Source organism: Schistocerca piceifrons, chromosome 1 (assembly GCF_021461385.2).
Source record: "Schistocerca piceifrons isolate TAMUIC-IGC-003096 chromosome 1, iqSchPice1.1, whole genome shotgun sequence".
NCBI lineage: Eukaryota > Metazoa > Arthropoda > Insecta > Orthoptera > Acrididae > Schistocerca > Schistocerca piceifrons.
In genome coordinates this window covers 1,062,928,791-1,062,943,150 of record NC_060138.1, presented here as the reverse complement: position 1 = coordinate 1,062,943,150, position 14,360 = coordinate 1,062,928,791, and the positions used below count along the sequence as shown (strand labels likewise).

The 14,360-nt window shown below is 40.5% G+C and overlaps 1 protein-coding gene across 1 annotated transcript in view; it reads right to left on the bottom strand.

Moving 5' to 3' along the window:
• LOC124777598 (sodium-dependent dopamine transporter) overlaps positions 1-14,360 on the bottom strand; it is a 360,017-nt gene that overhangs the window by 31,367 nt on the left and 314,290 nt on the right. Inside the window, exon 12 of the mRNA XM_047253064.1 lies at positions 29-129. Within this exon, the coding sequence (XP_047109020.1) occupies positions 29-129 (101 nt within the window). The remainder of the gene's footprint in view (positions 1-28; positions 130-14,360) is intronic.

Below are 14,360 nucleotides of genomic sequence, written 5' to 3'. Positions count from 1 at the left end.
TTGTTTATTTCATTGATTTATTTCTTACCATTAGAAAAACTGGAGCCATAAACCTCCAACATATCCTCCAATAATGTCCTGGTGAGAAACCAATCATATCTCGAATGTCATCACAAAACCTCTGTGTTCCTTAAAACAATTACAACAATAATTGATTTTACATAATTAATAACAGGTTCAGATCTGCATAGGTGTTGTCAAATGAAGATGATAATAAAATTTATGAATTAATTATATGTAGAAAATAATAACACACAATAACATTTTACTAATATGATGTTTGTGAAGCAAACAAGTTATTTTTCTTTCTGAAGTCAATTTGATATGGCACTGCAACAACTACAGTCTGTGCATCTGTCAGTTTTTATTGTAGAACGTTTTGTGTTAGATTGCTGTTTCAGTTCTCCACATGCAGAACTTTAAAAAAATGGATACTGAATTACTAATAAAGCTAGCAACAATAGAAGTATTATGATTATCATATGTAGTAGAGAAAGTAAGACAGCAAATAAATGGTCAGTGGATGCAGATTTTCAAACATGGGATGAGTTAATTGATGTTTGTAAGCAGTTGGAAACCACCTACACTGCTGTCAAATGATTGGTTGCTGCTGTGAGTGGGTGTGTTGGGAAAGCTCCCAAGAGTCATGTATCAATGGCACCACAGGTGCCTCAACTACTATCTCTCCAGAGGATTCGTCCTCCTCTGTGGGAACTATGGAATCTGTCATTACTCATCCACTTGACTGTGAGTGGCATGTCCATGTTAGGTCTGGGTGTCTGTACAGGGTAGACAGGGACCATGGAGGATTTGGGATCTTATAATGATCCACATAATCATCAGGTTTGATGTGTTGCCTTTCACTGAAACAGGAAACTGAGCCAGTGAGACTTTCACCTGTTGGGAAACCTGCTTTGTCCTGTATCAAGAGGTGGCAAACACAAAAGGGTAGGGATCTATTATCATCAGCAGTTCAAACATATGGTGAATAATAGATTCCTTAGGGAAATGGCACCAAGGGACAGAAAGGAACATCAGCTGTACTCAGTGTGTCTGCATGAAGGCCTCATTTGACATGCTGAAGAGGCTATTGTGACATCCATTGAGGGAACAGAGCACAACTAATTGCAGATTACAGCACTCTCTGGAACAAACAGTGCCTGTCATCTGGGCTCTGAGGCAAAGAACATTGAAAACACCACCTTTGCATTGTTCCCAAAACTGATTGTGGCCTCCTGATTCTGACTAGAGTTGAAAGTTCGAACCAGAGACTTCGAAGGTTCTGTGATAAGATAAGTTCTGACTTCCTGGACTTGCGCTATATGATTGAGAACTTTAGTGTCCCCCTAGTAAGTCAAGTGTACATTACACATCAAAGGCTGTTGCCCAAGTAGCTGATGTGTGTATGCATGCTCACAAGGTTTTTTTTAAATTAAGCAGCTCTCCATCCAGTGCAGATACTGGCAGCTGTAGGAGACCAAGAAGTATTAGTGTAGATCCAAAGGAATGGCTCACACAGGCAAGAGTATTAAAATTCTAGTAGTTAAATGCTACAGCATTAGCAACAAAGTGCTAGAGTTTGAAATGCTCTTGAAACACAGTGAAGCTCATATAATAATAGGTAAACAAAGCTGTTTAAAGCCTGATGTCAATAGCAGTGAGATTCCTGGGGAAAATTTAAGTGTATACTGAAAGAACTGGCTAATGGGAAATGGAGGTTATGTATTTGTCACAGTAGACAAGATACTCAGATCTACCAAGATAGAAATTGAAGTTGCATTCAGGATTGTTTGGGCAAGACTCAGTATCATGGCTGAGCATAAACTTGTAATTGGATCCTTCTATTGACCACCAGACTACCTCCTGATGCAGCTGAAAACTTTAAAGAAAACCTCAAGTCACTTGTAATTAAGTTCTCTAATCATCAGTTGAGAAGTTTGTATTATACTGTAGGACACAAACAACAGCACAGCCACAATGAAGAAAAGTCTGTTCTTCTTCCAAATACAAGCAAGCAACAGTCGAAAGAATACAGACACAAACATAGAAACGATCCAGCTACTGACACAAGCAGTTGCTGACAGTAAGTATGAAAGCAATATGAGGGTGAGTTCCTGATGCACTACACTTATAAAGAGGAGGGCTCTGGTAGAGGGCATGGCAGATGCCATATCATGAGCAAATGTCATGTGGCTCACTGCAGGTGGCCTCTTGTGGCCAGCCTGCATGGATGGCATTGGCAGAATATTCACAGTGTAGTGCGCCAGTGGCCTGGTGCCACATCATGTGTCCTAGTATTACATGCAGGGCTACAGCAAACTTCTTCCCTTGGGGAAAGGGTGCTCCACTGATGCAGGCATTGGAGCAACTGTTGAAACATCCATGGCCTCTGTGACAGATGCCTGAGGCAGTGATGGTGGTGACAGGAAGAGATTCTGGACCGGAACTGGTGAGTAAGAATGGGTGAGCTATGGCCGTGGACATGGGCGGCTACTCCTCCACCAGAGAGCACCAGTGACAAAGGTGCTGGCAGCATCTTGGTGTCTGGTGTAACAGTGCTGATGATGAAGGCACTAGCTGCTCTGTCGTGCGTGCTCGGAATACCAGTGTTGAAGGACCTGAAGCTACTGGCCCAGTTGGTAGCAGATTCATCAGTGACAGCGAAGGATCACAGGAGGGTCTGGCAGCAGGCATCCAAAGGCTGAGTCCTGGAGGAGAAGCAGGAGGTGGTGACGTCTACAGGGAGGGCAGGTTCACCCCACACCCTCTGAGACTGGGACAGGAGCTCAGGGAAGAGGCTGAGGTGGCTGCAGTAGACCCGACACCCTCACTGTGGTGTGAGGACACAGCTGATAGTACTGATGCACTGCCAACCCATTATTCGTGTGCACAATAAAGAGGCAGTGGCCACAGCTGTGGACCATGGCCAGAATCCCATCAGACCAGACTGGGAGCCAGGAGGAAACCACGACAAGAACTGCACTAACAGGCATTGGTGGGGTGGCATGAGCAGATGCAGGAGGGAGAGTGGCTGGTGACCATGGAGCAACTCAGCTGGACTTGGAGCCCCCATTTGTGTGGAATAACTCAAGAAGTGTGCCAAATCATCATCTTTGGAGGAGTCCGCAACATGCTTTTTCATTTTCACCTTGAAAGTGCAGACAAGATGTTTCGCCTTGCCATTAGATTGGGGGTCAAGAGGAGGAGTAGTCATGTAGCAAATGCTGTGACAAGCGCAAAAATCATGGAAGGCCTGAGACACAAACTGTATACCACATCCATCACAAGTGTATAAGGCAATCATTCAATGGAAAAAAATTGGGGAGGGCCTTAATCATAGTGGCTGCTGACATCAACAGACAGCAGATAACATATGGAAAATTAGAGAAAGCATGGACAACCAACAACCAGTAAGAATTTAGGAAAGGTCCTCCAAAATCAACATGGACACATTTCCATGGATGCTGCAGTGTCACCCATGCAGAGAATGTCTCTTTTGTCTGTTGAGTAGCACAATGAGAGCAGGGTGCAACAAACTGTACAATGTCACTGTCAATGCCAGGCTATACAAGAGCTCACTGGCCAATAACGTGGTACATGAGACCTCCCACTATTCCTGATGTAGGAGCTGAAGCATATCCTGCTGTAGCGAGCTGGCATCACAACCCTAGGCAGCAACCTGTATGTAGCTAAGAGAAAAACACCATGTAATTCCGAAGTGCAGTGACAGAGAGCAAAACAGTTACACAAAGAATCAAAGCCCTGGCCAGAGAACTGTCTAGCCAACCATGCTGAACAAGATGAACAACTTGACACAAAACTGGATCAACAGTGACAGCAGCTGTGATCTGGAAGCCCATAATAGGAATCCCTTCCACCAAACAAAGGAGTTTATCCTTATGAAAAGTAGGATCTATATCCCCAATGGAAGCTGGGACAGTGTGCAAGTGTTGACATGTTATGTGGCAGGCTGAAAATGTATTTCATAGTTGTACCAAGACAGAAACAAGGCCAAAAACTGGAGGTGATGTGCTGCTTTGTTGGGCAATGAAAAGGAAGGATTAAAAAATTAAACCAAGGGCTTAGGGTCAGCAAAGAGATGGAACTTGGACCCATACACAAACAGACAATAATTTCTGAGGGTGTAGACAATAACAAGTGCTTCCTTTTCAACTTGGGAGCAGATGTTTGGAGCCATCCTCATATTGATATGCAAGAATGGCCCTGAGTCCATAATGAGAAGCATCCACAGCCAAAACCAGGTGGTGACCAGGAAGGATAGTAGCCAAACAAGAAGCAGAATGTAATTTAGATTTCAAAAGCATGAAAGTGCACTCACAGGCTGACATCCATTGAAAAGGAACATCCTTGTGGAGCAACTCATTGAGGGTATACGCCAACGTGGCTACACTTGGAATAAATTTGTGATAGTAAGCAATTTTACCTAAAGATGCTTGGAGTCCTTTGGCATTTGTAGTGCGAGGCTGACCTGTGACCGTAGTGACATGATGTTGTACTGGTTTAACACTATCCCGAGAAACCTGAAACCCCAAATAGACAATGGATGGCAGGGCAAAGGATACATGTCAATGATAAATTGATCTTCGACTGAAACTTTAAAGTTACCACAGAGGTGAAGCTGACCAGTCAGTTTTTTAGCAATCGTGAGGGGAGTAGACCACTCACTCGATGTAATAGGCTTTATGACCCCTACAACATCAGCCTGTCCAATTCTGATTTCACTTGATACGCAGACCCATTGGAATAGGGCATGCAATGAAACAGTGTGACCACATATTAGGTTTTGGGGTAATGTGGGCCACAAAATTAGTGGCACATCCTAACCCATCTGAAAAGAGAGACTAGAACTCAGAACACAGAGAATTTAATGGCTGGTATGAGACCTGCTCAGAAATGAGGTGCACTGTATCCAAAATGGTAAAACCAAGAGCATTGGAAGCACCCAGACCAAACAAAGTTGCAGTACCAATATCACCCACTACCACAAAAGTCAAAACTGAACCACAGATTTAAGCATAGTGGGAGCCATAAATCGTTCCAAAATTGGAATGAGCTGCTTGTTGTAACTCACCAAATGTCAAGTAACCAGAGAAAATGCTAGAGATCCCAGATCCACACAAGTTTGTGAGTTCAGTAAAGTCACAGCTGCATCCATGTCCATTAGTAGTCTGAGAACTTTGTCCATTACTCACACTTCAATAAACAGTTTCTTATGATTCGTAAGCACTGGAGACAAACAATCAACAACTATGTCCATGTCTGCAGGAGGAGATTGGGAACAACATACAGATGCCAAACGTCCTTTTTTCCCTACAGTTGTTGCAAGTTATCCAGTGTTTAGGACACACAGCCCTTTCATGGTGTGCAAAACAGAATGGTCAATATGGGAGTTCTGCCTTTGAAGTGGTTGTTGTTTGCCACATCACTGTCCAGTGCAGCACCGAGGCTGCGTTTGTATGGCTACCATGTTGTCCTTCTCCCCTCAGAACTGAGCAACACCTGATGGTCAGGAACAAGAGCCACAGTGATAATGTCATACCAAGCATTAATATGATCAAAAGCTGTATGAGGTACTTCAAGAGATCGAGCTGTAGTTAACACTTCAGCCAATGATGGATTTTCACACATTGGTGCACCTCCTTGTCAGATGCCAACTGAATGATGGTGTCATGGACCACAGAATCAGCATAGGAATCATGATGAGCACCAGTCACAAACCAACATTTGCGACTGAGGCTATGGGAGTTTGGCTGCCCAAGCCTGGTGGAACTGATGGGGATGTATATGACACCAATAGACTCTAGGCGTGCTGCAGTGACATGCATGAATTTACAGTGATAACTGAAGAACAACTTACACATATCATTGAATGAAAACAGTCAGTTTCCTGAAACAGGACTAACTGGCACAACAAATGGTAGATCCGAGGTGAAATCTGACAAAGGAACAAAGACTCACACATGTCTGCATCAGTGACACCATTAGTGAGGAAGTGTTGCCAAAGCCTCTTCTCATAAACCTCTCAGTATTTGGTCACATCATTGTAATGGGGAAAGGACAGCTGGCATGCTGACAGCATGCCTACATAGTCAATGTGGCCAGCAAGTTCATGATAGGAATTGTTAAGTGCTAGCTGCTGGTTGAGGAGAGATTGGATCACTGCCTCTATTGACAGAAGAACAGAAGGAACAACCAAATAGACTGAGCATGTGAAAGTGAACGCCACATTCCTCGCCAAATGTGTTGTGCTGTAAGACACAAACAACAGCACGGCCACATTGAACCAAAGTTTATTCTTCTTTCACAGATAAGTAAATAACAGTTGAGAACATAGACATAAATATAGAAACAATCCAGGTACTGATACAAGCAGTTGCTGACAATAAGCATGAACACAATATGAGAATGAGTGCCTGCTGCACTGTGCATATAAAGAGGAGAGCTGCAGTAGAGGGCACGGCAGATGCCATGCCATGTGCACAAGTCATGTGGCCTACTGCAGGCAGCCTCTGGTGACCATCCCATGCAGATGCCGTTGGCAGTATATTCGAAGTGTTGCATGCCAGGGTCCTGCTGCCACAGCACATATTCAGTTATTACATACAGGGCTATAGCAACTTTAATCACCCAACAATCAATTGGAAGAACTACAGTTTTGTTAGTGAGAGGTTTGAAAAGACATCCTGTGAAACATTACTAAGTGCCTTCCTTGAAAACTACCTAGAACAGATGTTTCAGAACCCCCTCATGATGGAAATATGTTAGAACTAACGGCAAGAAATAGATCTGACCTCTTTGAGGATGCCCACATTGAAACTGGTATCAGTGACCATGACACAGTTGTAGCAACAATTATTATTAAAATACAAAGGGCAACTAAAACAAGTAGAAAGATATAAATTTTCAGTGAACTAGATTAAAAAAATCAATAGTCCCATATGTCAATGAGGAACTTGAAACTTTTAGCACACAACAGAAGCATGCAGAGGAGGTATGGCTCAAGTTCAAAAGAATAGTTGACCATGCACTGAACAGATATGTACCCAGTGAAACAGTCATAATGGGATGGACTCTCTGTGATATATATATATAGTCACTGCAAAGAAACAGAGACTACTTCATAATAGCTGCAAAACAAAGCTTAGTGCTATAGACAGAAAGATTCTGAATGAAACACATGTCAATTTCAAGGGAGAAATGCATGGTGCCATCAATGGCTACCATAGCTTGCTCATATGTAAAGGCTGTTAGTGGCATCAAAGCTAGTTTCCAGACACTCATGGATGAGACAGGAACTGAAATTGAGTGTAGCAAACCAAAAGCAGAAATGTTTAATTCAATTTTGAAATGCTCCTTTGGAAAGGAAAACCAGGAGAACTGCCCCAGTTTAATTTTTGTACCTCTGAAAAGATGAATGAAATATATATTAGTGTCAGTGGCGTTGAGAAACAGCTGAAATCATTGAACTGAGCAAAGCATTAGGCAAGTTGCCAGCCTTTTGCCCACTTTTAAATCTTATCAAGAATTGCCTGTATATTTATGCAGCATCTTTCAGACAGTGGTTTATTACAGATAGCTGCACTAGCTGCAAAAGTCTGATGTTATATATATATCTCACTCTCCAGTCATGAACATGTGTAGATATTAGAAGTCACTGCAGGGTTGCCCCAGGAAAGTGCATTGGATCTATTGCTATTCATGTTATTATATTAATTACATAATTTTATATATATATATATATATATATATATATAAAAATAACATGAATAGCAATAGATCCAATGCACTTTCCTGGGGCAACCCTGCAGTGACTTCTACACATGTCCATGACTGGAGAGTGATCGACATAAACAGAAGTAACTTTGGGTCTGCCCCAGGGAAGTGTGTAGGGTCCCTTGCCATTCATGTTTTATACTAATGACTTTGCGGACAGTATTAATAGTAACCCCAGACTTTTGTAGATGATGCAGTTATCTATAATGAAGTACTGTCTGAAAGAAGCTGTGTAAATATTCAGTCAGATCTTGATAAGATTTCAATGTTGGCCAAAGATTGGCAACTTGCTTTAATTGTTCAGAAATGTACAATTGTACAGTTCACAAAAGTTAATATCCTATGACTGTAGTATCAGTGAGTCATAGTTGGAATTGGCTAACTCATACAAATACATGGGTGTAATATGGTATAGGTCTACTAAATGGAATGATCACATATGCTCAGTTGTGGGTAATGCAGGTGATATACTTCACTTTATGGTTAGAATACTGGGGAAATGTAGTCAGTCTATAGAGGAAGTTGCTTACAAATCACTCGTGCAGCACATCCTAGAGTATTGCTCAAGCATGTGGGACCCATACTAAACAGGACTAACAGGGAATATTGAATGAATACAGAGAACAGCAGTATAAATGGTAACAGGTTTTTTTGATCCATGGGAGATTGTCACAGGGATGCTGAAGAAACTGAACTGACAGACTCTTGAAGTTAGATGGAAACGACCCTGAGAAAGCCTGGTTATAAAGTTTCAAGAACCAGTTTTAAATGATGACTCCAGGAATATACTACAGCTCCCTACATATTGCTCCCATAGTGTTCATGTGGACAAGATTAGGTTAACTACAGCACAAACAGAGGCAATTAAACAATCATTCTTCCCGCCTTCCCTATGTGACTGGAATAAGAGAAATGTGCAAATGCCAACAATGTTCTGATCATATGAATGTTGGCTGAAAAAGTTCAAGAGTGAAATTGAAAAGTGCAGCCTGCACACTGAAGATGGTGTTTCTGCAATCAAATTGATCATAAGGACACAAACACACAGACATAATATACAGTGCAGATTAGACACACATTAGCACAAACTGTAGGGCTATTCGATAAAATTTTGGAAACATGTGCTACAAAACTGCTTGGAATGTGGATCTATGAACATGTAAAATGGAACCAACATGCACAATGTGAAAATTGCAAATAAATAGTATCTGTTGTTGATAGAATTCTATTAAGACTGACATTAAAGAATATGGTAAAAACGATTACTTTTCTGAAGTAGAGTCATTTCAGCAACATGGTGTCTTCTGGGGAAATTCATTAGTCAGCAAATCTCAGAAAGAAAATTACAAGAGAAAATTAAGCAGAATTTGTTGCAAAACTTTATTTAGGAAACTGATTTTTTCCATTTTCCAGTATTTCCATTCCAGAAGTAAGGTTATTAATTAAGAAAAGCTAAGAAGTTTGTACCTCTCTAATAAAGATGTTTATTCTGACATTGCAAGAAGAAAATAGAATAAAATTCACTCACTATAAAAATGGTTATAAACTATAGAAGAATATTATGGAACTGTTTTATAAAAATCAAAGCTAGTGACTTAAACTTAGGCAAAAGTGGAGCATCATAAAACAAAATAAAAATAGAACATTTAAAATACATGTGGTCATATTCTATAAGAGTGAAGTATCTATGTAATTCTTGTGAATAAAATGTCTACTTTTATTGTAAATGAAAATATTATATTGTTACTCCTCATACAGAGGAGATATTGAGTCGCAGACAGGCACAACAAAAAGACTGCTGAACATGAGAGCTTTTGTTGAAAAGGCCTTCTTCTAAAACAGGCAGCACTCACAGATTCGTACAAGCACAACTCACATACACATGACCATTGTCTCTGGCCACTGAAGCCAGAAGGCCTTTTGACAGAAAGCTCACATGTTTAGCCCTTTTTGTTGTGCCTGTTAGTGACAACATCTCCTCTATTATGGTGAGTACCCTTTTCATAATATTGTCATTATTTCATCTTGGATTTTTCATTGTTTAATTGCAATGTTACATTTAGAAATATTTTACTATATTTTTTTGATAAATGTAGTATGTTCAAATATTTTGTGGTTACTTCCTCAAGTGACCACACATGCTGCATCACCAGATCGGTCCAATTAAATTGCATAACCCATAATGTCCCTTCATTGAGTTGTCCTACATTATAAAATTATGGCATCTGTAATGCTTAGAATGATTTGTAGTCTAATAAAATGCAATAAAAACCAATATAGTGTAATTTATCAACAAGTGTCAAAAAAGAAGCTAACAAAGTAAAAATGCAGTTGGTTGGGAAGAAATGAAACAGTAAAATTGATAATCTACTTTTACAGCCTTCATCTGTTTGTATATCTGTTTATTATCTGAAAGTGACATTGAAGCTCACAGTGCATTAACATAAATTATTTTTTAAGGTATGAAAAGTATAGCCTGTACATTCAATAACAGCTTCAGCTATGTAAATCACAGTAGTTTTTGCCCTAAGGGTGAGATGCAATTCAATAGATCATGAAAAAGCCACAAGCTCTGGGTTGCAAAAGGTTGGTCTGAAAAAGAACGCTTCATCTACATCTACATCCATACTCCGCAAGCCACCTGATGGTGTGTGGCGGAGGGTATCTTGAGTACCTCTATCGGTTCTCCCTTCTCATCCAGTCTCATATTGTTCATGGAAAGAAAGACTGTTGGTATGCCTCTGTGTAGGCTCTAATCTCACTGACTTTATCCTCATGGTCTCTTCGTGAGATATACGTAGGAGGGAGCAATATACTGCTTGACTCCTTTGTGAAGGTATACAGCTTCAAGATAATCCTTGGGTTTTACATGGAGGTAACAATGTCAATATCAGGAAAAGAATGCCAAACTAGAGGCTTCTGCACCTACAGTCCATTTTGTAGACAAACTGTAGGTTCCTGGTATCCTACTGATGAATAAAAGTCTGCCATTTGATTTACCTACAACGGAACAAATGTGGTCATTCAACTTCGCAGATCCACACTTGCTACCCCTAAATATCTTTATGACATGACAGAGACTAATATGATTCACACATCATATTTCACATTAATCTTTTAGTCAAGAGATTTCTCAATATTAATCCTTTAGTCAACAGATAGTGAAATTGTATGTTTTGTTATGTGCACATTTCCCTACATTAAGAGCTAGTTACCAGTGTTTGCTCCAAACTGATATTTGTTTGCCAATAATTATAATTTTTAATAGATGGAATTTACTCACAGATAAATACCACACAAGCAAAAAGTTGAGATTGCAACTGATATTATTCACCAATTCTGTATAACAGGAACAATAATGATTGTATTACACTTTCCTGGGGCATACTGGATATAACATCAGTGTTTGTAGATGACTCCATCGAGCAAACTTGCTGCATTAAAAACTGACTTTTTCTGGCCATGGCACTGAGGATATTGTGTATGACTAGCAAGATTTGATAAATTTAGTTATTTAGACATAAGGCTGTAGTCTAAGGCATGTTTGTGTCCTAACATTTCACCTCCTGATGCTGAACATTTCCCCAGAGGCTATAATGACTTCATTAGTTGATTTTCAAATTCACCCAAGCTCAGCAAGCGGAACTGTCTATACATAATCCCATAACAGTCAGGTTATGACATTATCTGATCACTGCCAAAGATTGCAGACTTGCACCGATATGTGTTATGGAACTCACACTGCTGAAGAGTTGGTGCTGTTTGCTGTATTTAGTGCTGGGGCCATAAATTGTCTAATTTCTTTTACATCATAAAGGATATAGAATGTGTGGTGCAAAAGAACCAGCTAAATGCAAATGCCATCAAATGTAAGTGGGCATACCAAATGAAGCATCAACACCTGGCTCAGAGAAAACAAGTGCAGTTGTTGTCTGGGCAACTCAATTATCAAAAGTAGCAGATCATGCCTGATGCCAGGAACCACTGAATTTTATGAGGCAGTTTTTGTAATTGGTTTGCAAGAAGTTGTCTGTGATCTTCTACTTATGCTGTTGTAATTTTCCTTACCAGCTGGGGTGATTAAAATCTCCTACAACAATTACAGTATGACTAGGAAACATACATACTAGGGAATGAAGTTACCAAATACTTCTTCAGGTCAATCTTGTGGTTGATAGAATTGTTACAGCACAGAATAGTAAGGAATAGAAATTAGAAAAAAATCATTAAAACTCACTCACACTGCCTCAGATAAATTCAAGCCATGCCAGAGACAGAGGCCTAAGCAGGAAGCAAGCCATTATGTCACAAGTGAGTCAAGTTGATGACATTGAGTGCCAAGTAAGGAATAAGCATTCAGCACAAAAGAGGATGGAAAACCAAAGGAAGTGAGACATATGTATTTGTTAGCTCATAAGGCATGTTGCAAGGAACTGTATCTATTTCATAAGAGCACATAGTCAGGAACTGACACAGCAGTAAACAGCCTCTTAAGTCAATGAGGCAGAATAAGGAGGACACATCTGGTCATTACAAACTGAGCTTTGTGTCATAGCCTCACATTAGCTCCCTTTAAATACTACAGCTCTTGTCATGAATTGATCATTGGGATGAATGACATTCACAGTAATAGCACTCGATTCCACAATTACAATACTGTAGTGGATCAGTGTCTTAGATGCTCCAGCACAGTCTATGAAATAGCCAAAGATGTACTCAAGATGATGGCCTTCACTGGATGGACTTCATACTACTCGCTGTCTACCATATACTGTGGAGAAACTCACTGTTTTCTGACAATACCACATCACAGGGTGCTGCTAATACCAGACTTCAACACAGACGCCACCAACAGGGCTTCTTAGGGTCTACCTTCCTGTCCAGCACTCGGGCACCTTCAGGTGCTGTAAACTACCAGGAGTAGGGAGAGGATCAATTGACCACACAACTACGGACACCAGGTACATTGTGATGGGACATCAAGGATCATTGTAGAATTTGGACTGGGATTGAGTACATACACTCCACAGTCAGCATGAGAACCTTGCTGGGCAGCTGCCACCCCACTCGCTGGCAGCCACTGCTCTGCCAGGGCTGCTGACATCACCTCCTGAGACTTCAAACACAGAGATGACTCGATGGACATCAGCTAGAGTCCAACACATAGCTGAATTAGCAACAGCCAAAGCTGCTGCAGAAGAATGAGAACTTGTAAACATTGGAAATGATGTTTTACTGATGTCGCTGATGCATCAGAGGTTCCCCCATCCTGACTTCACACAGGAGCCCTCTGTAGAATGATTCAACTACTACTTTAATCCCATTTTGATTATTATTCTTACTCAAACGATTTTAGATGTAAACTTGGTTTCTATCTCAGCTGACTTAAGAGTCTTGTTCACTGTATAAACACTTCACCCCTCCCCCTCTCCTTCCCCTAGAGCCTGTATATTTGATGAACTCTCAGGCATACCTCAAACATCTCACTACAACAACTTTCTGGTTTTAGCCAGCTCTCAGTGCCAAGGAGGCCCTATTACATGGTCTGCAAAGCTTTCAATAGTGCTTCAAACTATGGCAAATTTTTGTGAAAAACGTTCTAAAATCTACCATTAATATCTTTATTTTCTCATCTATGTGGGTCATTTCTAGAGGTTTGATATGAGTGTTTTGAAGCTTTCTGCAGATTGGCTGGAGATCCATCCATGCTAAAAAAAAAAAATGTATGCCATTCACAGTCCACTTCAGTTGTATCCACTAGCATATATTGCATCCCTGGTCACAAATCTACGAAGTCACAGCTTATGTTGTCCCATAATTACCACTATGACATGGGTAACAGTTTGCAGTTGTTTGTACCCTTTGTGTCTTCAAATGCTGATGAGGTGGCTTCCTCAATATGTTGAATTTGTTCAACAGGCATACACCCTTAGTGCACCAGGTTCTCCTCTTCATCGCTAGCTGCCATTTATCTAAGGGGTGCCATTATTCACCATACGTCTGAACTACCAGTGACTACTAGAGTCCTCATCTTCTGCATTTGCTTTGACCTGATACTGGCTTCCCAGCAGAAGAAGAATATCACACTGGCTAAGATCTACTGTCAATTTCAGGCAGCACTTATACTTGTTGGTAAGGGGGTGAGTCTTATATGCTGAGCTCTTCCATACATTGCTTCTTCTGTAGAACTGCCATGGACATCATTCACTGTCAAGTGGTGGACATGTTGAAGAGCAATGAAAAAGGGCAGTAGTGATGCATCAGTAAAATGGTGTGAATGGCATGGTGTATAGATATTTAAAATGCGCAAACTAACTATCATGATGGGGTATGAGTTTTTGTGTGTCATGCTTTCAAATCAAAATCACTATGTCCAATAGACTTCTCTTCCTTCAAAAAACTGCCTTTCACTCACCTAGCTTCTGTAATCTACTGATCAAGAGGCACAGCATACATCATCCCTGCTAACTATCTTATGTTCTATTCCTATATAAATTCTCACTGTACAAAATCTGTTCAATGACACTGACTATCTAGCCCAGCCAACTACTTGAAAAAGCCAACAG